Here is a 22,715-nt window from a genome sequence, read left to right as displayed (position 1 = left end):
TACTCAATACAGCATCCAAGAACAAGACCGTTAACAGCTGTGTATTCATTCAGTGTTGTATTAAAACAGTGACACTGAAACTGATAATTACTTCTTTTTTTTTTAAGTATATTGTATAAAAGTTATTTTGTCCCTTTTTCCACACAAATGAATAAAACAAAATTGTTTTTCGTGTGTCTATATATCTTTGTGTTTTAGTTTGATAAAATAAAATTGGTCTAAAAACACTTAAACATTTGCATAAAATTCCAAGGTACTTCCCATACTTAACTGCTCATCACCTGCTCACATTACAGAAACAAATAAAACAAACAGAACTTTACTTTATAAAACATCTGCTATAATTCAAGTTTTATTTTTAAAGTTATATACAGTTCTTTCTGAAATGTTCCCCTCATACACATCTCAAAACAAACAGGACCAAGCAGCCTCTTCTCTGAATCAGTCTTTGAAGTGACAGATCGTCTCGTCTCTAACCAGTCTCTGAAAGCAAAAGTAGTTTGTGCAATCGATGGCTGATCTCGGTAGGCCCCAAAGACACCATCATCTCCGCTACACTGGGCCCCTGCTGCAAGTCAGAAAACAGAGGAAGTAATGCAATCAAACCAGACTGTAAGCAAACTGTAAGCTCTGTTCAGAAGCAATCACAATACTTCCTCTTTCCATATTACTTTAAATGCTCTGAGTATTTGAAGGCTTATTGTGGTGGATGAATCACTCAAGAAGATCCTCATTTATATCATTTTAAACAAAGTATTTTTAGAGTTTTGCTAAGTCATACCATGGACGGACAGAGCAAAGAAAGGGACACATGCATTGTTACGGTCCAGCAGGGATCTACTGAATGTGTCTTAGAAATATTACAGCAAAAAACGAGTGAATTTGCTGATTGTGAAGTTCATTAATAACATTGCAGAAATGAAACCAAAGTCAGCTGTGGCATTATTGAACCCAGTTCCTCTGTGGATCAACACAATATTCAAATATTTGTCTGCAGTCTGATTGAATGTTCAATTTGTAAAAAACAATTTCATCTTGTGACAGGAACATTTGTATAAACAGTAATTCTTTCTTTTTTTAAAGATTTATTTTTGGGCTTTTGTGCCTTTAAGGGCAGAGAGATAGGACAGTGGATAGAGTCGGAAACCAGGGAGAGAGAGGGGGGGAATGACATGCGGAAGGAGGCCACAGGCGGGATGCGAAACCGGGCCTACCACTTGAGACGAGAGCCTCAATACATGGGACGCGCGCCCTAACCACTGCGCCACCAGCGCGCCCCAAGATGTATAAACAGTAATTCTAAGAAAGAAACAGACAAGGATGGCCATCTCTCTTATAATAGAAAAGTAAAATCAAAGCATCAATTCACTCATAGTCCTTTATGTTAAAAACGTTAAACACATTTTTGGGGCTGGACAAAAAGACAAGCTTTTTCTTTATGTGGCTGAATTATAAGAAATGAAATTAATCATAATTATAGAAAGTCACAGAAGTTAGCGTCTGCTTCAGCTGTTTGTTGCAGAAGCAGCAACACTCCAGTAGTCGTAGCATGAGCCTAAAAGCCGTTCTATGATCTGAAAAAGAGTGGTCTGCCATAAATCTTTAGGTAAAAAATTCAATTCAAAGCTCCTGTTGGGCACTTTCTTTGTGTTGTTGACAAAGCGAACCCTCTTTTGACAATTTTGTGCCGTACATGTGTGAAAAGTGTTTTTATTTGTTAAAATCTCTCACTGCTTCCTTTTACCTGTCATTAGTATCATTTATCATTATCAAGTACCTCTGCTGTGGTAAATGTAAATAAAAGCTATTTCTGCAGCGTAGTTTTTATCACTTTGTTTGACACATACCAACAGGATCAGTTTCAAACACCTGTCTTTACGCAGAGGGTCTTATTTGCATTTACAGTAATGAATAAGCATCAATAGCAATGTCAGTCTGTTTCATAATCAGATAAAAACTACTCACAAATTTTTCTATTTACATGTTACACTTTTGGTTAACTTTGCACTCTTAACTAAAAAAAAATATTCAGTTAACCAGAGATATCCTGTTTTTTTGTATGTATTCTTCTTTTTCTGCCAAAAATGAAGCCAACATAATAAAAGTTGAGCGTAATGGAACCTTCAGCCATAAGCCTCAGGCAGCAGGGCAGATTGAGCTAAAGCGCTGCTCTCGTTGGCTGCCTTTTTTTAATTTATATTTTTAACCTAACTCTGTTTTTTTTCTTTAAACATGGAGTTTGTTGTCCCAGTGGATACAAGTGTCTTCAGTTTTCTCACTTATTTGTTAGATTTCATGTAGCTCACTCTAGATCTACAAAAAGTGTCACACAACTCATCTCACATATGAAGCACAGTCTTGAGTATAAAACCCGCTGCTTGGGGGCAAAATAATCAATAAATACAAATCCTTTTACAAATTAAACTCAGTCAGCCTGCAAATATGATATTTGGTTAACTGGAGGGCAGTAAAGGCAGCGGTTTGTAACTAGCTCAGTCAGTCACACACAGCTGGGGATGTGAGTGATGACACAGCTGAAGATGAATCTCTGGGTTCAAGTTAGTTTGAAGTTAATTTTAACTCTGCTATATCCATTTCTGACATGACAAGCTGTAGTGATTGTATTATAATCAGTCACAACAAATAAAATGATGTGTTGTACCTGCAGACCACTGAGAGTCAGGCGGATCAGCTTCATCACTTCTCTGTAATTTGTGGCTCTGGTTTGTTTAGCCACAGTTTTTAGATCTTTATTGAGTCGATCCACAGCCAGCTCCTCGCCTCTCTCAGATATTAATCTGCAACACACAGACACAGAAATGTTCAAAATCCTGCTGAAAGGGTAGCTTAAATGTATAGTGAGACACACAGTTATAAAAGCTACATACTTCAGCACTAATGAAGCAATGTGCTGAGCTTCTGTAGTAAGTGCTGCCACCTGTTGGCTGGAGAAGGAAGGACGGACCCACAGGTAGGCGTATGAGGGACTTACAAGTTCCTTTGTGAAGGATATGTGACCCTGTGGAGAGTGGAAGAGAACGGTTTCAGTATTACTGGAGAGACAGAGGAGAAGGATAAAAAAAAATGTCAGCAGGAAGCCACGATGGGTCTAACAGATAGAAAGGTCAGCAACTAAAACTAATCAGTGTCTTGCTGCAATTCTTTTTTTCTATTCATGAAATGACAAAAAATGACAAGAACTCAGACGCACGTCGCTTAGGACAAAAATGTCTGCTTAAAAAAATGATGATTTGAGGAATTCACACCTGCTGATATAAATTTGTTGTATGGCTTCTACATCATTGAAGGTAACAACAGCCTAAAAAAAATCATCCCAGTTTTTCTGCTCAGAACTCAAAATGAATCCACAGCAACATCAAGAGAACAAAAACAGATATTTCAAACATCTATCTGTCAGAAATATTGATATTTAACTACCTCTGAATGCAGTAAGAGTCAATGTGCAGAGATTTGTAAACCTTCTTTAAGCCATCAATCATTAAACATCAACTATTCAGCATGAATAGAATAGAATTGAAGATATGGTATGAACACATATTCAAAATGTTGAATAAATATTTGTTCAGTTGCTATTTTTTTTGTTACCTTACGGAGATGCAGTACCCGTCTAATGTAATCCTCATGCAGTACTTCTTTATCCTGGATGTCTGCTGCGAAGGCACGTTGAATCTGCTCCTGCAGATCTTTAATCAGCAAACAGCACTGCGCCTCGTCTTCAATACACTGTTTCAGGTGGATTCTGCCACAATAAGAGAGATTACTGATATATAAGTCATGTAGTCAAGCTTTAAAAAGGAAAAGCTATAGCTGTATATTTTTAGGAGTGTAAATCACACACCAAAATAAAAGAAACTGTAAGATGATTGAAGATATTTAGGCATAGCTTAGCATTTTTAGATACATATAACACCAAAATTCAGGTAAACAAAAAATGTGGTTATGTCCGAGGCTGACAACTGAGAGAGTTATCAAATTGTAAAGCTAGCAAATAGTTTGTGTACAGTAGACATTTTAAGAAATGGTTAGATTTAAACATCATAGTCCTCTCTTACTGGTCCGTAATACAATAACAACACACATCATATTTGTGTTGTCATGGTACTTTTTCATGTCAAGCGTACAGATACGCATGTATCAACATAGGAAGTGATGTACAAACTACAATGAAAACAAGAACGAGGTACACAAAGTTAGCATATACACAGGAAAAATAAAACTACTTAATACTGATAAAATATAAAGGTTTTAAGATATAAAAACACAACAACACTTGTAGAAAAACAATAATGCAATGGAGGGTGTAAAGTTGTTCAGATATATACTGTTATGGATCAGGTAGCTATTCTAACAAGAGGTAAATGGTGTTGGTTTTTACAGTATTTACAGAGGATAGAACTATTGTCAAAAACATCGAACTATTTCTCGAAGCTCAATTTAGAACTGAGCTGATGGTGGTTGCACTGATAAACCTAATGTTATTCATCCAGTGGGAAATTGGTGCACAGAAAATCAGTCGATGAAATATCACCTCTGAGATTGAAGATCTGCACCCAGTTTCATAATGATTTATTGGTAATAACTGTGAGGATGTTTCTCTGGAAAAGCCATGAATATGCTCAGGAAAGGGGGGCTCATCGATGCTTAAATGACCAGTTATTTCGGAAAGCACAGTAACGCAGTAGAGAAATGAGACAAAGACAATGGGAGTACTGACTTACCTGTTGAACTCTGGCAGTTTGTCAAGGTCCAACAGAGCAGAATGTGTCGTAATCTTTGAGGGATTAAACTCAGAGATGAGTTCATCTATCGTCCGCCCCATGTGATTGTCTGAAAAACAACATGAATAACTCAATGATATGTAACTGCAAAATATCAACCCCTTCTGAGATTTTTTTAAAACCTCTGACTCAAATGCTATGCATGCATTTGTTGAGTTCTTTGACTTTACTTCTAATTCACTTTTCTCTCTCATCCCTCTCTAACGAGTCCTTCGACACTCACTGTTGAATCCAGATCCACAGTTGGTTGTGATGTCCAGCAGGGCTTCTGGCAGGATTCCATCTCTCTGGAAGCTCTGAATGAATATATCCCCCTGCCTTTTGGACAGTTTACTTCCGTCTTTGTTCATCAAAAGCGGCAGATGTCCGAATGTGGGCGGCTTCCACCCAAGAGCGCCGTACATGAGAAGATGTTTGGAGGTGGAAATGAGCCACTCAGAGCCCCGCAGCACATGACTGATCCTCATGTAATGATCATCTACTATGTTGGCGAGGTGATAGGTGGGAAAACCATCCGCTTTTATCACTACAGGGTCCCCCTCCACCTAAAGAAAAAGAAGACAAGAGGGTATAAATTTCACTTTAAGTCTAGATTCAAAACAAAGAACTGCATTTGAATCATGTTTGCAACTTCAGAGAACTTGGATTCAAATCAAATTCAGTTTAATGGAGAAAATGCAAAAGCCACAACAGCTTCTGGCTTGTTGAGACAGGGGTATCATCAGGTGCAGACCCCACTGAACCACAAGGGGAAATCACAACACGTCTGACCTGGGCCACCTCATGATGAGTCCAACCAAAGACCATATCCTGGAAGGGCTCCACACCTTCTGCCAGACGAAACCGGATCACATGTGCAACTCCTTCATCCAGTTTCTCCTGGACCTGCTGGGCCTTAAGATGACGACACCTGTTGTCATACCTTAGAAGAGAGGGACACACAGCCACGTAAACATCCGGATCCTGGTTGAATGTAGAGATGTTTAGCAGTAATAAAACAGCCTCAGATATAGACTTCAATGTGGAGTCTTCTCTGGACATAATGCACAATTTCATCAATATGACACAAGCATTCACAATAAGCATATCGCAAAAGTCTGAATATATCACAGGAACAAATCAAATGTATTTGTAGGTGTTCTCACTCAGCATGCGTACATTTTACCTGTTGGATGGAGACCAGGGGATTATAGACAGATGCTTTAACACTATTTTTGATGCAGTCAAATGGAGCTCAAGCTAGCGTTTAGCTAGCTTCAGATTAGTTAGTGACAATTGAGTGGTGAAAACAAAACAGCTTTCTGGATTTATTTTGGACTCAGGAGAAACCTGTTGTAAACACAGTTAATGTGTGAAGCATGAAGAACAGCAGATAAACTTAAAAACTGAGTTATACTTAATATGCAATCTATCATTTGTATTTATTTATCGCACTTCATATCTTTATCTTAATATTGAACAATGTTATCGCACGTTGCATATTTTCCGCATAAGGTGCAGGCCTACAGTAGTACCAATCTTATAGCATAAGTAATTAGCCCCTTGAAAGTATGGACCTGCTAGCTTGCAAAAGTCAACAAGACGTGTTTTACCATCACACACACTATACTTTTTTAAAATATGGGTAAAATAAAACAGGTAAAAAGACAACAAAAGAGAATCCTGTTTCTGAGTTAGGGTTAGGGTAATATTTAGAGTAGTGAGTCGGTCAGCAGAGCAATAATATCACAGAAATACAGGCTTATTAGTGCGCAAAATATGCAGGCAAACTTATGTTTCCTCTTTTAATTCTATTCTTCAAACTCACTTTTGTCAAGCCTTTGTCTTAATCCTTGATTTTTTTATTTATTTATTATATAAGGGTTTTGGTGTTTGATTTATAATTTAACAATATGTGCAAGGGCTTTAACAATTTTGCCTTGTAATTATTATCATCATTATTATTTTCATGACTTCTATTAATAATAATATAAAACTGCAGTTAGTAAAATACATTTTTATGTTCAATTCCACTAGAAAAAGTATGGGAGCACCTCACTTGTTTTTATGTCCGTGGGAATATGATTGTGACGATGTGTAATTTTAAACCGTATGTGCATCGATGTAATTTGGCCACCTTGGTGTCTGTCCGCTCCTTAAGGCCTCTTTTTTCAGCAGGTCAAGTCTCTGCGGGCTGCAGAAACAGTAGTAGGCATGTCCACTCTCCACAAGCTTTTGGGCCGTCTGTCTGTAGAGGTCAAGTCTCTGAGACTGCAGGTATGGACCAGCAGACCCACCTTGACGAGGGCTCTCATCTGGAGGTATACCTAGAGGTAATGGCGAGTTTAAAAATCATTTGGTATCATTTTATCTGTACTCATAGTATTATGGATCCATGCTTCAATACATTTCATGGATCACATCACTGTTTCTTACCAGCCCACTCCAGCATGTCTTCTATAGACTCTGCAGCTCCTGGGACCAGTCTGCTCTGATCAGTGTCCTCCAGGCGCAGGACGAAAGAGCCAGCATACTTTTTGGCAAAAATGTAATTGTATAGAGCAGTCCGGAGGCCTCCAAGGTGTAAGAAACCTGCAGCACAGAACATGGTTATAAAACATTTCGACTGAACAAAGAGGAATCTGTTGGTGGCCTTCCAGGCAACTCACATACTTGTAACTCAGTGTGGTATGCAGACCGCTCTGCTGCAGATTACAAAATCATTAAAAGAGGAGTAATAACCGCCTTAAAGATCCCCGAACCGCCTGCTGCCCTGAAGGGTGTCCTCGCCTCACTCTACCTCGGCAGAACTATCAACATCATCAGGGACTCCGGTTTGTTGCCCTCTTTGTGGGGGCTACGGGTCACCCAAAACAGGCACCCTCAAGATTCAGATTTTTCTTTCCCGAGGCCATATGCACACCATACACAGAAAAAGGAGAACTAAGAAAGTCATTATCACTTATCAGTGCTATCTTTTTTTTTTTTAATTCTACATCCTATGGTTTTGTTGTTTGCACCAAATAAGAGTGGCACTTTGGTGTATGCTCAGCTGACACTACAATGACAATAAAGGTCTCAAAATGATCTGAACCTAAAGGACTGTTTCAGATGCAGAGACGAATAACAAAGACAAACATTTTCACTCACACTTAAACTAACACAGTTCTTTCTGACATGGCATTATAGGGAAGCACCGATATTACTCATCACATTGATGATGGCTCTGGTTTACTTCAAGGGGAGGACCTCACCTGTCGGACTTGGGGCAAACCGGACCCTCACTTCACCCTGAACCGCGGAGCAGCATCTTCTGACGTCAGTGTTTACCTGGAGTTTCACCCGCGTGTGTCTGACCGCTGTCAAACACCGAACACACCTCCGACTCAATGACAACATTATCTTACGAAGTTTTTATGTTCGCACAGCCAGCTGGCAGTCAAGCGTCGTAAAAGTTAACGATGGCAAATGGAACTGCATTGCGTTAGATGACAGAAAGACAACGAAGGTAAACCCTCACATGTGTATTTGAGTGGTATGAAACATTATTCGACTCCATTCATAACTACGTCTTCGTCGAACCGGAAGCGGAGTCGAGTATCCTCAACCTGCGTGCTGCCACCTAGCGGGGAAACCGGTTATCACTCTCAAAAGCATGCTTTGAAACTGTTCCTGCTTCTTCTTCTTCTTCTGCTGGCATTCATAAGCGACGCATTACACCCATCTACTGGATAGTATAGCATAACATGGCAACATACTGTATTTACATAGTCAACCCAAAGTGCTCCCCTCTCATGTGATTATCCCCCAGTGTGAAATCAATACCATTTTCATGAATGCCAAAAAAACAAAACACTTGTTGTCCATACAGATATTTTTTCATCAAGAGTTTTTTTTTCTATCAACTGCCTAACAAGCTGTGAGAGTGAAATGCAAGAGACATATCAAGTTATGATCTCTGCCATATTTTCTTTCAAATGTTTCAACATCTTAAAGGTTTAAACAAAAGGCTATTCTTAAAAAGTTATTAAACATCAGACTGCCTTTCTTGTGACTCAGTAATAACATTTGAGAAGATCTGCTCCGTCAAATTGTGAAAAAAAAAATCAACTAATAAATCCTGTGGGGGCTGCGGTTCTGTTCTCTGTACTGGTACAGGTGCGCCCTTTGTTGTGAAACAATTACTTATAGAATATAAAATTTTTGTCATGCTTGTAATACAAAAAAAAAAAAAAAACTAGTTCAACCTGATCTGAGTATGCTTTGTCATGGTGTGTTCCTCTGTTTTCATGCACTGGCACACACACGTGACAGCTCTAAGCTTGTATTCAGAAACAGTCAATGGTGTGTTTACAGTCTATTTTTCACAATGGCTTCTTATTTGGCATTTAACGGATTGACACACAAACCTTGAATAATGCATAAGATTTATTTTTTTAATGTTTTTCCCTAAAGTTTTAAAATACTTGTCTTTTTCCATGTGGCTGAATTGTTTTTATTGTACCCTCATTGTTGTAGTCTTCTCAGGATGACTGGGTTGGGTGTGGTATAACCTTTGCTTGAGTTTCTCAGACTACCTGTTTACAATTCCAAATAATATATATTATATAACTTCTCATACACAACTATGCTGTTGATTCAGAAAAAGGTCCAAATGCTTTTCTGTACACAGAGCAGGAAGTCACTGTACTGTATGCAAAAACCAATACTAGGTAGGTGAAAAATGCTGGGTATTAATGAAATGTAACTTTAGGCTTTGTGTCAACTTCCTCTTTTTTTGTCTCTTTTTTCACCAAGATTAAATCTCATAAACACGATAGCATTATGCATGACCAATACACCTGAAGCAGAAGAGCCAGCTATGTCCCGCCCCCTTGTTGCAGCCCACAGGAGTCAGCCATCATCACCTGTGTCGTCGCCGTCGAACAACACACCCTTCAGGAGTTTAACTGCTGCACCTGCGTATCAGGTTTCAGAAGAAACACTTGTTAAACACTTTCATTTGAAGCACCTAAAGGACTCCAGGTTGATTTGGTAAGTGATTTGGCTTTGATTTTATGTCATTATTCAATTTAATTTGATCTGACATTTGTCAACACAACCTACAGGATCCCTTCATGTGATTTGAATCTGTACTTATCATAGACAGATCTTCTTATTTTAGGGTAATTACTATTTAAAGGAAAACAAGGAGCAATATGACCTTCATTCATTTATAAAGTATACCAGAAAGTCTTACAAGGATTTCTGAATACAGATAGATTCAAAGTCAGTTAAATAACAACTTAAAGTACAATCATCTTGTCTTTTGTTGTTGTGAGATTGTGTACCTCTGGTAACAACATGCTGTTCAGGGATTTTAGCCGTGGGAATGCTCAGCTCCCTATGAGGTACTTTGACAACGAACTTTGTTTCTAATGTCATATTATTATCTATTAGAAAGTTGGGAACAATAATAATAAATGAACAACAGAAAATTGAGCTGACAGAATGTCCGGCTTCTTGGTGCAGTCAATGGAACGACTTTTGTTCAAAGTCAGGAAAGGTTTGAAGTTATAACAAAAAGCCATGAAAGTATTCCTTCAGCCTGTAGAGCTAGTGAAAAATACAACACACAGTGTGTGAAGAGTAGCAAAAGGTAAGAAAACGTTCATATGCAGAACACTGTGCTATATTATCAGATTACAGGCTGTAAAAAAAAATGTTAACAATAAAACTATCACCAGTGACTCCATTTGTTTAGTCTGTGAACGTCAAGATTTTATCTTCTGTGCCTTGCTTTTAAGATGATGTTGTTGTTTTTTTCAAGTAGAGAAAAATTCATATAAAATAGAATCAAATAAAAAATTATAACGCAAAGTACCGAAAAACAAGCAAACACTTTAGTCGGGTATTCAAGTAAATGTTCTTTCTTACTAGATTGCTTTTTGTGATTTTCTTGGTGTTTTGGTCCTTACACCTGACAAAGTGTGCTCAGTAATAGTGAATATATTTCAAATTCTTTAAAGAGAAAGAGCTAAGTGCTTAGTGCCCATGTATTGAGGCCTTGGTCCTCCAAGTGGGCGGGACTTGTGGCTCCTGTCGTCCCCCCCCCCCCCCCCCTCTCTCTCTCTCTGCTGATTTCCATTCTCTGTTTTACGGTTCTATCTCTACAATAAAGGCACAAAAAGGCACACAAAAAAATCTTTAAAAAAAGACAGAAATAATTTATTTATTTATTTTATTTTTAGTTCACAAGAGATAAATTAAAGTCCCATATATATTCCATACATGATAATCATAAAAATGATACAAATTTCAATTCAACATTTTCTTTACTTTATGTGATTTTGAATTAAATCCCTTAAGTTCTTATAACATTTTCTTCTTAAATGATGTGGACTCAAAAAGAGTAAACAATAGAATAGGGATGTGTGGGTTTTTTGTGTGTTGACATGGGTGCGCGACGTGAATCATTTCAACAGCCCTTTTGTACAAACATTTTCAAATATTGTCACTCCACTCCAGCTTTTGAAAAAAGGTGAATTAGTCACAAAGACTGTGAAAAGAGTTTCCTGGTATGAGTTACAATCCTGAATAAACACTTAAACTTTTAACAGGGTATATATTTTTATTTTTACACAATGACGTATATGTTGCAATGTATTGTGGAAGTATTGACAGGGAACTTATTAATGTGCATGCGTGTTTGGAGGCATGAATATGCTCACACAGTCACATTGAAGGGCTCAGCTCTCAGTTTGGGACAAAAAAATCTGATCCACAATTCAAAATCACCATTAAAGCTATTTCTGTACCAAATCACTTTGTGAAGGTTGATGTGAAAAGGGTTGCCCTTAACAGACCTTCTGAGAATAATCACCTGACTCTTCAGGCCCTCTCAGGTTTGGTTTTCAGAGCTTTGTAGTTTATTTAGGATTCATCAACCTTCTTTAGCCGTGCAGCAGGTAGCTGCAACATTTCTAATAAATCCACTTTACTTTAGCGTCAACATCATAAAGCTAAAATAAGCAACCTGTTAATGAAGATAGGAATTTATCAAGCAAGTTAATGAGTCACATATTTCCATAAGAAGAGTGAGTGAATGAATTATCATGGTTGGCTCAACAGCCACAAAACATCACCTTAACTAAAGCACAATGCTGGATCACATTATTTCAATAATATTACCAATTCAGCCTTTTGAATGCATTACAACCACTGGTCACTCTTACCGTTGTGGTTAACAAACATGTTTATATTTTCTTCAGAGTTCGGGGCTAAACTCACAGATACTTTTCTATGTTCTTTGGGAGCTCTGTTTCCTGACTCAAAATCCTCAATGTATGAAAGAGTAAGGAGACATTTAAAAGTATTTATGTTATACTCTTGTTATTTTTCTAGGTGAACTATTTGATATATACTCCACTAGGTAAATATGTTTAAATCACCCTCCTACAGTCAGTAGCCAGCGGATGAAGTCCTCCTTCAAGCCAATGCCCTGAAATGAACGAGCTAGACACACAGTACTGTACTGTAGTCCTTGACTTTAAAAACACTGATAAAACTACATTGATTGAACAACCTTTCAAATTGTAATTGAAACATCCATCTTAAGTTGTCTTGCTTTCTGACATGCAGAGACATTTCAGACCGTTCTCATACATTGTTTGTAGACACTGAGAACATTGAGACGACTCCAAACAGTTTACACTTTCTACCTGTTTCAAACCAGTTCTTGGTTTATGGTAAGAGGATTCTCTCTTTAACGTCATGATTTAAGATTCAAGGTGCTTGTCAGATTGTCAGAAACCTATGGGTACAAATGGGAAAAATCTTTTGAGGGTAGGCACCATTTGAAAGGATAGATAGGATAAATATAAAATGTAAAAACTATAATAACATAAAATAATGTTAAAAAAAAGCACACAGAAATAAAAACAACATTCTAAATAACAATACAAATGGGGAAAATGTGAATTAGAAATTATGTAGAAATATACAAAGGCAAGAATGGCGCACAGGGTTGTATTGCATTTGTTGTTTTCCACCCATCTATTGAAAAGCCTTATAGCCGGGGGGAAGAAGCTGTCCTGTAGTCTGCTGCTGTGTGCTGTACCTCCGGCCTCATGGCATTAGGGAGAACAGGCTGTTGTGTAGATGTGTAGAGTCCTTGATGAACTTCAGGGACTTCCTGAGGCATTATTTAGGCTACAGGTTTTTTAACAACCTTTATTTTTTTCTTACACCTCTAACACCTTTACGTCAGAGAATACAGACGGGGGAAAAACTAAAGGAGATTACAGCAACAAGTGTTTCTGTTTGAAACACACGGGTCCACAATCTTCTGCTTTGAAAAGACTTGCTGACACTTCAATCTTTACATGTTGTTAAAAGTTTACAGTTTACAAGACCAGATCCCATTTATAGACATGCCATATCATTATTGGAGTGTGGTTGGATGATAATTGTTCAATTGTACCATCACTTTATTGTGTAAATAATTAGTGCATGTGCATTAGTGTATGTATGTGGGCGTTTTCCTTTTTTCCCATAGAAGTTGACAGACAGGAGTACATTAGTACTCTGTTAAATACTGTTCAGTACATTTTAAAACCAGGATATATTCTTTGTTTGGGTTCAGTTTAAATGAATATATATATCTATTTTTTTCAGTCAGGGTAACGTGCTCTGTTTTCTTTGTGTTTTATTGTTTCTAAATGGTGTACAGTTTCAGCATTCTTTCCATTGATGCATCTATTGTTTCATTATCTCTGTACCGCTATGTTAAAGGTCACCGTCAGCCAAACCTCTGACAGCCACTCCCTGATACTAATCTGCCAACCGATCCACAGACATACCCACAATCTTAAGAAATGCATTAAATATTAAATAGAAATAAATGGACAACATGGATCTGACTAAAATTATTAATTTAAAAAATAATCATTTTTTTTATGAAGATTTAGCAGGTTGTGATTTTAAAGTTGGAATGTGTCCTGTCACTCTTTGATAACGATAACAGATCATTTATCACTTGTCCTCGATGTTCCCATACCAAGATGTTTGCTGATACAATGCTTTTGTGTTTTAAAAACACAATTCTAACATGCCTGTTAGTGTGTTTATCTGTAAGTTGCTTTCTCTCTTTGATTCCCTCCCCAGTGATTTTCATCACAAAGCCTTCCTGTCCCATGAGACTCTTCACATCATGAGATCACGTAACCTATTCCTACTGGTTAACCTACTGTGGAGCTGCCACGGTAAGAGCAGATTCTGTATCTTTTCTCTATTATGAATATGACAAGTTAAAGTAAAAGGACATATCCACCCTAAATTCGGTTGATATTCAATATATCTAATTTAAAGATCAAACCCCACAATATACTTGTTCAACAAAGGAACAAATAAACAGCCAGTGACATTTTCTTTGATCACAGTGAATCATTTCCTCATTCGGTAGCAAAATACTTCCCTATCATAGTTGATCTTGTTTTTTCTATTTGAATTCAGTTACCTGTAATGCCAACAACATGAACAATATTCAGCCTTTTTGAAAATTAAAATGTATTTGTGACCCTATAAGATTTACATCTTCAGTTGTATGAATGGGCTTGACATTGACAATAGACATATGGAAGCATATTGCTGCCACACCTGAATATAATAATAAGGCTCATTGACAGGTTGTAATGTGATAAGCCTAACAAGATATTGTCATTTAACAACTTGATAATTTTAACAAAAATATCTTTTCAAGTTATGATTAAAACATATAATTTAGTAAAAAATAATATGAACTCTTTTTTTGACCAAGCAAAGTTGTGTGAAAAGAAAAATAGATTATTATTTTTTTATGCATGATGAAGTCCAGAAAGGAAATGAGTCTGACTCTTGGGTTTTTCTGGTGGCTCCAAAGCTGCATCCCAGCTGAGTATGTTGTTTCTCAGAGTACAGTGAGGCATTTGGTAACAGTTTTGACCCCGTGGTGTCAAGCCATTTTCCCCATTGTAGAGGCACATAAAAGAAGTCTATGACCAAAAGGAAGTTAAAAATTGGTTCATAAGTGAAAAAAACGTTAACATCTATTTGAATATGTTGATTGAACCTCCAGAGGGTAAGACTTATTCTTCCTTCTGTACAGCCCAATACATTTTTAAATCTCACCATCATTTACAATTTGTCCTTCCACACAGTTTTCCTCAGTCAAAAATAAAAAGTTTCATATCATATCATAAGTTTTATGTGATGACAATAAGTTATCCCGTTATAATGTCATAAGTTCTACGTTATAACAATATAAGTTATCATATTATAAGGTGAAAATATCTTGTGACATTATGACAATAAACCTATTATATTACAACATAAGTTTTATGGTCTGTTCTTGATTTTGCTTTTCACTAGATTACATAGCATAGCATAACAAGGAAAGGTAGCTTTTTATGTTGTTGCAAATTTAGAATAAAGTGTGTTAATTAGGAGAAATAATTAAAATATGTACAAAATAAATATGAACAAAGTGGATTTCAGTGCAGTAATAAGTTGTGATATGCCCCAAAGGCAGCAAAATCATCAGTGTACAGGAGGATAATGATGCACATTTTGGAAATATCTTGCTGGCAGCTATCACAAACAAAAGACGACCACTAACAACAGTCCAACCAAAGCAGAACAAGATTCAAAGAGACCTTGATTTGATTTTCTGAATAACTACTGAAGCCTTTCTCACAGTAAAATATTTTGAGATGGGAATTCCCAAAAACGTTTTTTATTTTCTGTTGTTCATTTTAACAATTTTTAATAATGAACTTTATGTGCTTTTGTCTCCTAGCTGTGGCATCAAGTGCACAAAGGTAAGATCAGATAATAATAATCACGTGGGAAAACTAGATTGACTTCTGCATGTTATTATTCTAATGAACTGTGTCTTCAAACCCTTTCTTTTTTGTTTTTAATCTACAGTAACAATACCTGCACTTCTAAAGAAACATGTAGGAAGGTGAGTGAAGCTTCCTGATACTGAGGTCTGGTTGTATCTAAAAAAATGTGATGTCTGATTGTCTACTCATCAAAAGGTGTTTAAAAAAAAAACTCACTTCATATTAACGTAAAAATAAGTTTGAGAAAGGATTAAACCTTGTACTTGAGCAAATAATCTGTTTTTGTTTGTTTATAAGATTATACTTTATTGATCCACAGAGGGGAATTTCAGAATATGATTCGGGATATTGATACATGGATTGATTTAGATTTATGATCATTACTGTATCCCTCCAGAAGCTACAGATGCACGTTTCTTTAAAGACAGTCTCCCTTTTTTTTAAAGCAATGAATGAACAGACACACTTTGAAATTGACAGGTGTGATTGAGTGAGGTAGAAGTATGTTTTATTATTTTAAGCTCCCACATTGTTGCCTCTTTTAGTTTCAGAAGGACCAAGCAGAGCAGGTTCAATGTGTCACAGCAACATGTCTGAAGTTACATTGACATCAATGGGAAGATTCCCAGAAAAGCGAGCTTCTGGTCAAGGATCATAATATCCAGAGTTTTGTAGAATTGGAGGGAGGAAAAATGTATTTCAGGAGGTGGAAAAATGGGAGGGAGGAAAAATGTATTTCAGGAGGTGTGAGCTACCAAGCTGCTTAGAACTCTTGGAATAACTTGAATATCCTGTTCCAAAAACTGCCAGAATCACATTCCTATAGGGTAGTGATCACTGCGTTAATGTTTCTGACTAACTTTATGCGCTTAACCTGGACAGAGTTTATCCAAACAACTAGTAGTCTGTAGGTGTGGAAACTTTCAAAACTACACACTACAAACTTTTAGCCAACACAACACTTCTTTTTAACGTAAAATAAGACAATCACAAGCACGTGTTTAATTAAGCCATTTAATTAAATATAAAGTTTTTTCTCTATGTGTATGTGAACATTTTTCCTTGTCATAGCAGGATGAGCTCAGGTGTAATCAATAGCAGCGACGACAGCTCTGTTTCATTTGAACGTTTCTCACAAAGGAATGTGAATGAGCCTTAAAGAAACATTTAGTTCTCATGAACAATTGAAGTTAAATGTACGACGCAGCTTATTACACCTGCTCTAAAATGTTGTAATGTCAGCTGTTGAATATACTTTTTATGATATTTTCCCACAAAAAAAACAAAACATGAATAAATAAATATGAAGCAACTGATTGATTAACTTATTAACTAAAGGCACTTTTTCCAATGTCTACACTCAGATAATCCAATTTGCAGGCCCTATTTGAAAACACCAGCAAAACGAGTATTCAGCTTCTTTTAAATTATGGCAAATAGTGTCCTTGTTGCTCAAATGTTGTTTTTCTCATCAATTCCAAGGAACCAGATGAAACCTCACACTTTCTCCAGTGTGTGGGATTGCCACCAACAGACACAGGGAGAGACCACTTGGAAAGGCTTAAAGAAATGCTGGAAGCGACGATGGATGTCTACACCTTTATGGTACGGCTGAAAGTTAAAACAGGAAGACAGGAATGTGTTCCAGTAGACACGCAACGAAAGGAATGTTGTTTTAAAGACCAACCTGACCAGTTGTTGATGTAATAATGTTTTTGAATTGTTCCCATCGAGTCACATGTTGAATTTGCACACTTTGATTGATGAGAAGTGAGGGGACTATTCCTTTACGCTACATTATTGTCTTATTAGTCTTTTTAGAGGCACACTTTGACCCACATAACATGAATACCATTAATGTTCTTCCTACCACTCCCTCATTCCATCCCTTGATTCACCAATCCATCATCTTAAACTAGAGATCCAGTATGTCAGGAGTGCCACTTCTCAGCCTGCAGGGGGCACTTGAGTTGAACCCCAAAGCAGACCCCTTCCAGAATGATGACCTGGTCCACATGTGGTTAGAGGTCAAGATGAAACCGCTGCTGAAGTCCATCACCAAACACTTCCTGTCCTGCCTCAGCACCAAGAACTTCAGCTGCTCAACCTACCAGACTGTGTATGCCTGACTCTCTGTTGACCCGCTTGTTTCTGTATCTTTTTTGTTTTCGAACAACTACTCACCATCTTTTTTCATCTTGCAGGGTACAGGAGCTCAGTCACCATTATTCAGAGATGGATCCAGTCAGACAAAAGTGGATCTACACATTCTTCATGTACCCGTTTCTGTCTGGAGACAGAATAGCGGGTACAGCTTATACGTTTGGTTCAAATTCACAACTAGAAATGACTAGAAAAGCATACTTCTCAACTAACTAAACCTTTGATTTGTACTTTGTCATTGGTCCTGTAAGATTTGTAGTTTAAACAAAAACTACATTCAGAGGCCAACACATTTTGATGTTGCCTTCCACAAAGTCATTAGTGAAGGCCATGTGCCAGAAGGCTTAAACATGAACTCTTCATGCTAAAAGTGTTGCTTGAAAATGAACCTCTTGAGATGAATTCTCTTCTCCCTGCTTCTTCAAGCAAAATCTTATTCCAAGTGGGGTTTTTTTGTATAGGTTGTGTGCATGGGGAGGAATCCAGTGAGACGTGGTTAATGAAGAATTTTGGTGCCTTCAAAGCAATGGCCCGGATGAAGGACTTTTCAAAACTCAACATGGTTTTCAGTGGCGTGAGTTAACTTGAATTGAGGACGTTCCTTTTTTTTTTTTTTTTTGCCTGTGCTTAACTTGTTTCCCCCCCCCCCACCCCCCACAGCTGGAGGTTCTTCACCTACTGTCTCCAGCGCAGAAGGCTGAGCTGCTGCTTCAGCCGGGGGTAGAAAGTTTAGACAACGGCACCCTCACCCTGGTCTTTCACAGTATGATGACAGGAGGCCCTGGGCCTCACCCAACAGTCATTCCTGGATCGGGCCACAACTGGACGACCCCTGGATTCTCTCCTTCCTATCCTCCAAAACCACATGACCCCTACAGACCCCCGTCCCCTCATGATCAATTCAAAGGGGTAATGTAATTAAGCATGGATGCTTAAAGTTTTGTAGGAATTGTTCTGTATTTGTTGATTTTTCTCTTTCGAATTTTAAAGACCTTATTGGGAAAGGACATTAGTTCAGTCTTTACACGTGTGGCATCTGTTTACATGGTACAAACTCGACAAAATACCCCCATAAAAAAACAGAAAAGGTAGAGGTAGAGGTAAAAATCAACCATTAAACAGCGGAGAAATAATAATTCACAACAAGGGTGTCCGCAAGAAATATTTGGACAGAGACTTTGTGAAGAACATTTTATTAAAATCCACATATTTACAAGCATGCAAACATGCTGTGTCATGTTGGTATCTTGTGCTGCCAAGTTTTGTCAAAACTTAATCCCTAAATACTGGTAGCCTATTTCTGCACTGAAAGGGAGAGAGAGATAATAAATAAATAATAGAGGAGTATGAGCCTTAATAAAAAAAAACATTATTATGAGATTAAAAAATAGTTCTAACAAGATGATAGTCTAAATCGTGTCAGAAAAAATCACAATTACTGTATATGATTTTCATCATCTTACTCATTCCCTTCATATTCATGATGACAATATGCTAATGTGGTGCCAAAAAATAAGAAGAAACATTGACTATGAAATCAAGAATTGTATTTGGAGCTTAAGAATTTCTCTTGACAAAGTGGTGCATGTAACTAAAGACTACAGTACTTACCCCTTTTGTCTATCTTGCAGGTTGTAAAGGGGTTCATGGGAGCCTTCAGACCAGTTGGGAGCTTTGTTCATAACTTTGTGTCCTTCGTTCATGAGGTATAAGCTTTCACACTCAAACACACACTCTTACATGCACACAGTACACCTGCTGGGTGAAATGACCCCTGACATGCTTCCTTTTTCTCCAGAGGGACATTTCAGAATTGAGAAGCACAACTCTGACTCAGTTCCTGCTCAATTGGACTCTGGGGGAGCTGGCAGACATTTACAGGCCAAAAGAAGTTCCTGTAGTTCCACAGATGCCTGAGTTTGACGTGACAAATGTAGAGGACTGGTACAGCCAAGTAGTGATGCCGTTGTTATGGAGGTTCTTGCCAGATGAAGAATTCATGAAACACCCCACCATCAAAATGGCCTTCCATGAAGTGTTGTAAGTAACTAACATAACATTTTTATTTACAATCAATCAACTGATCAATTCATATTTTCTATACATTATTTTGAAGAAATGGTTTGGGTGGTAGACAACAGCATTAGATACGTAAAAATACAACTAAAAAGTAGATGTTTAAGAGGTCTCAGGTCCAGCAATTTCACCTTCATTCAGTAATACAATGAAGCAGTTAGTCAACTGTTGATAATGACACTTTTTAGAGAAAGAATGTGCGACTTTTTGATCCAGTAGATGTCGTCCTTGAACACCATGAAACCAAAACAAACTGCTGTTTGGCTACACCTCTGCTATTCTGAAGCCTCTGCTCTCCTCCAGCGGCACACCTCCAACCCCTCCCTATTAATTAGAACGCACCATTAATCAGCACCATTAGGCGCAAGTTGCGGACAAAATTGTTCTTGGCTCGAGCTGCAATTGCCTGTGGTTTGCATTGTTGGGTTAACAGGCTAATTTTAACACATTTTGGTGAACTCATAGCTTCATATTGTGCATAAATTGACACGGAATGACCGTGATCTAAAGACATTTAGGCCTACGTGACATCCAAACAAGCAGAGTAGCTATGTTATTCTTCTTTTCTCTAATCCTTGACTAAAAGAGATTTACGTAAGGCCTTCCCGTCCATGTAAACATGATGTAAACACAGCTCGACAAAAATAGCCATAGGGACTCATGCTTCTCTCTGATTGTAGACAGTCATGGCTCAAAGATACATTTACATAGGGTAAACCTGATTTCTGCTAAGTTGATGTGTAAAATGTCTTCAGCCTTTAAGTCTTTTTTAGGTCATAGTTTTACTTTAAGCTGTTTTTCCAATTTAAAAGCTCTAATAAACCTACTTTACAGTTTACACTTCTAGTCAAACTCCAAACTGCAGATAGGAAAAGTTAGCGACTAGCTTGTGAAGGGAGTGGATTTTCTTGCAAACATAGACTATATAAAGTATGGACAGAGAAGTGAAGCCAGAACAAAATGTTTTGAGCCACCCCTAATGACTCGCTGTAGTTTAGGTTACAAAACCTGGCCTCCTCCATATCAATAGTTTGAACACAGGACAAAATTAAAATACACATCAAGGACATTTTTGATCAAACATTGGTTTCTCTCATGATATTATCATCCTGCTGACTTGTGTCCAAGTGTTCCCTTTTCTTAGGAGTTTATTTTGTATTAATAATTTGATGAGAAAAAGAGCATTATAATTGACTGCTCTAACAAAAGTGACCCCTGTGGTGCTCTTTAATGGATTAGCAGAGTAGTAAAGGGAAAAATAAAGTAAACACGTTGTGTTCAAAGAAAAGTGCCACAGTTAAATCATACAGTCCAACGATTTCCATGTTCAATGCTATACTAGCATAGGTCACCAATGAATGTTGAATGTGCCTTTCTTCTGAGTGTTTAATTGTGCTTTTTTGTGCAGCTATCTTGACCATGGCATGAACAATGACACCTCTGAAGTTCCCGATGTCTGTAGCATCACACTCGATAGGAGCCCGTGTGGGGTAGGGCTTCATTTTATTCTTAATAGTTCAGTAATCAGTCAAGTTTGGAAATGATGTTTTAATGTGCCTCTTGTTGTCCAACCATTTTTCACCCTTTCAGCTGTCTGATGCAGTGGAAAATGTCGCCCATGTTTTGCACTGTGCCGCTCGTACTCACTTTGAAATTAACGAGGCCACGATGAAGAGGTTGATCATGGAGATGTTAAAACGTCTGAGCTCTCTGATCGAAGAATTGTCCAAAACGGTGAGTGTAAGAATAAAAAACTGATTAAATTAAATGCGATCTCAAATAAGAATGTGAATCTGGTTTACTTTAATATTTACAGGAACTGATGAAACCAAACCCAGAGCTAGTATAAAGTATTAATGCTTCCAAAATCCAATCTTGAAAATTTAGATTTTTTGTTGTAGATGGGTTTGTTCTTTTGTTCAGTTTACGTCACAAATTGTGCTTGGCCTGCTGTAGCTTCTACTACACTAGATACGCCAGTGATCGTTAAATGGGCCTTCATCTTGAGAAAAAGGAGATAAATATTTCTCTTGGCTCCCACTGGGCTACTGGCGCCCCAGCCTTAATAATAATTAAAAAAAAAGAGAAAACAGTCATTGTGTACATATGTACATAAATTGTACATGTTCCTCAAAGACCAGGTGCTCCTAATGTACAGTCAGTAGATTCACCTGGGTGGAGCTAGAAACAACAGAAGGGGAAGAGGGACAAACAGAACAAAGGAAAAACACCGGGCCATAACAAGATATTCTAAACGCAATGTTAATGTTTCCCCTCCTGTAGAACTTCCATGAGTTGGCGTACGACTTTCACGAGATCTTTAGGCCCGACTCTCCAGCTCTGACTCAGGAACACCTGCAGGACCCGGAGTTCATCAAGCTCTGGTTTCAGATCAAACTGATGCCCCTCCTGCCTGATGTCCCCATAGGCCTCCTGTCCTGCCTCAGCAACAAGAACTTCTCCTGTCCAGTTTACCAAACCATGTATGTTCACAAGTTTGAGAAGATTTTACAATTTATTTCACACAAGTATGGGGGTAATTCATTTTTACATTGTTTTTCTGTAGTGTGGCAGAACTCAGCGACAAATTGAGTTTCATGCATGCTGATCCCATGTACAGTCGTAACATCTATGAACACTTCATCTTTCCCTTTCTGCGGCATCACAACACCTCAGGTAATTTTAACGTTTAAACAAAAAGGCAAAAGGAAATAGAATGGAATAAAGTTCTGGACAGTACTGGAGTAAACTTGCGGTACTCTTTCTCTTTAATCCTGAATCAAAAATGTCAAGGTTAAAACATATAGTTCATTCAATAAACATTCAGTTTTTAATT

The 22,715-nt window shown here is 37.7% G+C and overlaps 2 protein-coding genes across 2 annotated transcripts in view; one reads left to right on the top strand and one right to left on the bottom strand.

The window, feature by feature from the left end:
- Positions 1-42: 42 nt before the first annotated feature.
- Positions 43-8,378, bottom strand: ears2 (glutamyl-tRNA synthetase 2, mitochondrial). Its single transcript, XM_020644333.3, has 10 exons — positions 8,033-8,378; positions 7,215-7,370; positions 6,916-7,105; positions 5,571-5,721; positions 5,023-5,344; positions 4,740-4,848; positions 3,607-3,760; positions 2,889-3,019; positions 2,663-2,798; positions 43-568 (listed from the first exon to the last, which is right to left on the bottom strand). Exons 1-10 carry the CDS (start codon positions 8,175-8,177, stop codon positions 473-475), a joined length of 1,590 nt encoding a protein of 529 aa, XP_020499989.2. The 5' UTR covers positions 8,178-8,378; the 3' UTR covers positions 43-472.
- Positions 8,379-9,713: 1,335 nt separating this feature from the next.
- Positions 9,714-22,715, top strand: part of LOC109991660 (uncharacterized) — a 39,328-nt gene continuing 26,326 nt past the window's right edge. Inside the window, exons 1-15 of the mRNA XM_065955791.1 lie at positions 9,714-9,812; positions 13,923-14,020; positions 15,592-15,613; positions 15,723-15,759; positions 17,123-17,245; positions 17,560-17,759; positions 17,845-17,948; positions 18,265-18,377; positions 18,464-18,712; positions 19,435-19,509; positions 19,602-19,843; positions 21,288-21,369; positions 21,470-21,613; positions 22,163-22,362; positions 22,446-22,555. Of these exons, the coding sequence (XP_065811863.1) occupies positions 13,969-14,020; positions 15,592-15,613; positions 15,723-15,759; positions 17,123-17,245; positions 17,560-17,759; positions 17,845-17,948; positions 18,265-18,377; positions 18,464-18,712; positions 19,435-19,509; positions 19,602-19,843; positions 21,288-21,369; positions 21,470-21,613; positions 22,163-22,362; positions 22,446-22,555 (1,753 nt within the window). The 5' untranslated portion in view covers positions 9,714-9,812; positions 13,923-13,968. The remainder of the gene's footprint in view (positions 9,813-13,922; positions 14,021-15,591; positions 15,614-15,722; positions 15,760-17,122; positions 17,246-17,559; positions 17,760-17,844; positions 17,949-18,264; positions 18,378-18,463; positions 18,713-19,434; positions 19,510-19,601; positions 19,844-21,287; positions 21,370-21,469; positions 21,614-22,162; positions 22,363-22,445; positions 22,556-22,715) is intronic.

The sequence above is a fragment of the Labrus bergylta genome, chromosome 1 (assembly GCF_963930695.1).
Source record: "Labrus bergylta chromosome 1, fLabBer1.1, whole genome shotgun sequence".
Classification (NCBI taxonomy): Eukaryota; Metazoa; Chordata; class Actinopteri; order Labriformes; family Labridae; genus Labrus; species Labrus bergylta.
The sequence above is the reverse complement of the archived record's forward strand: the minus strand, read 5'-3'. Positions and strand labels throughout refer to the sequence as shown.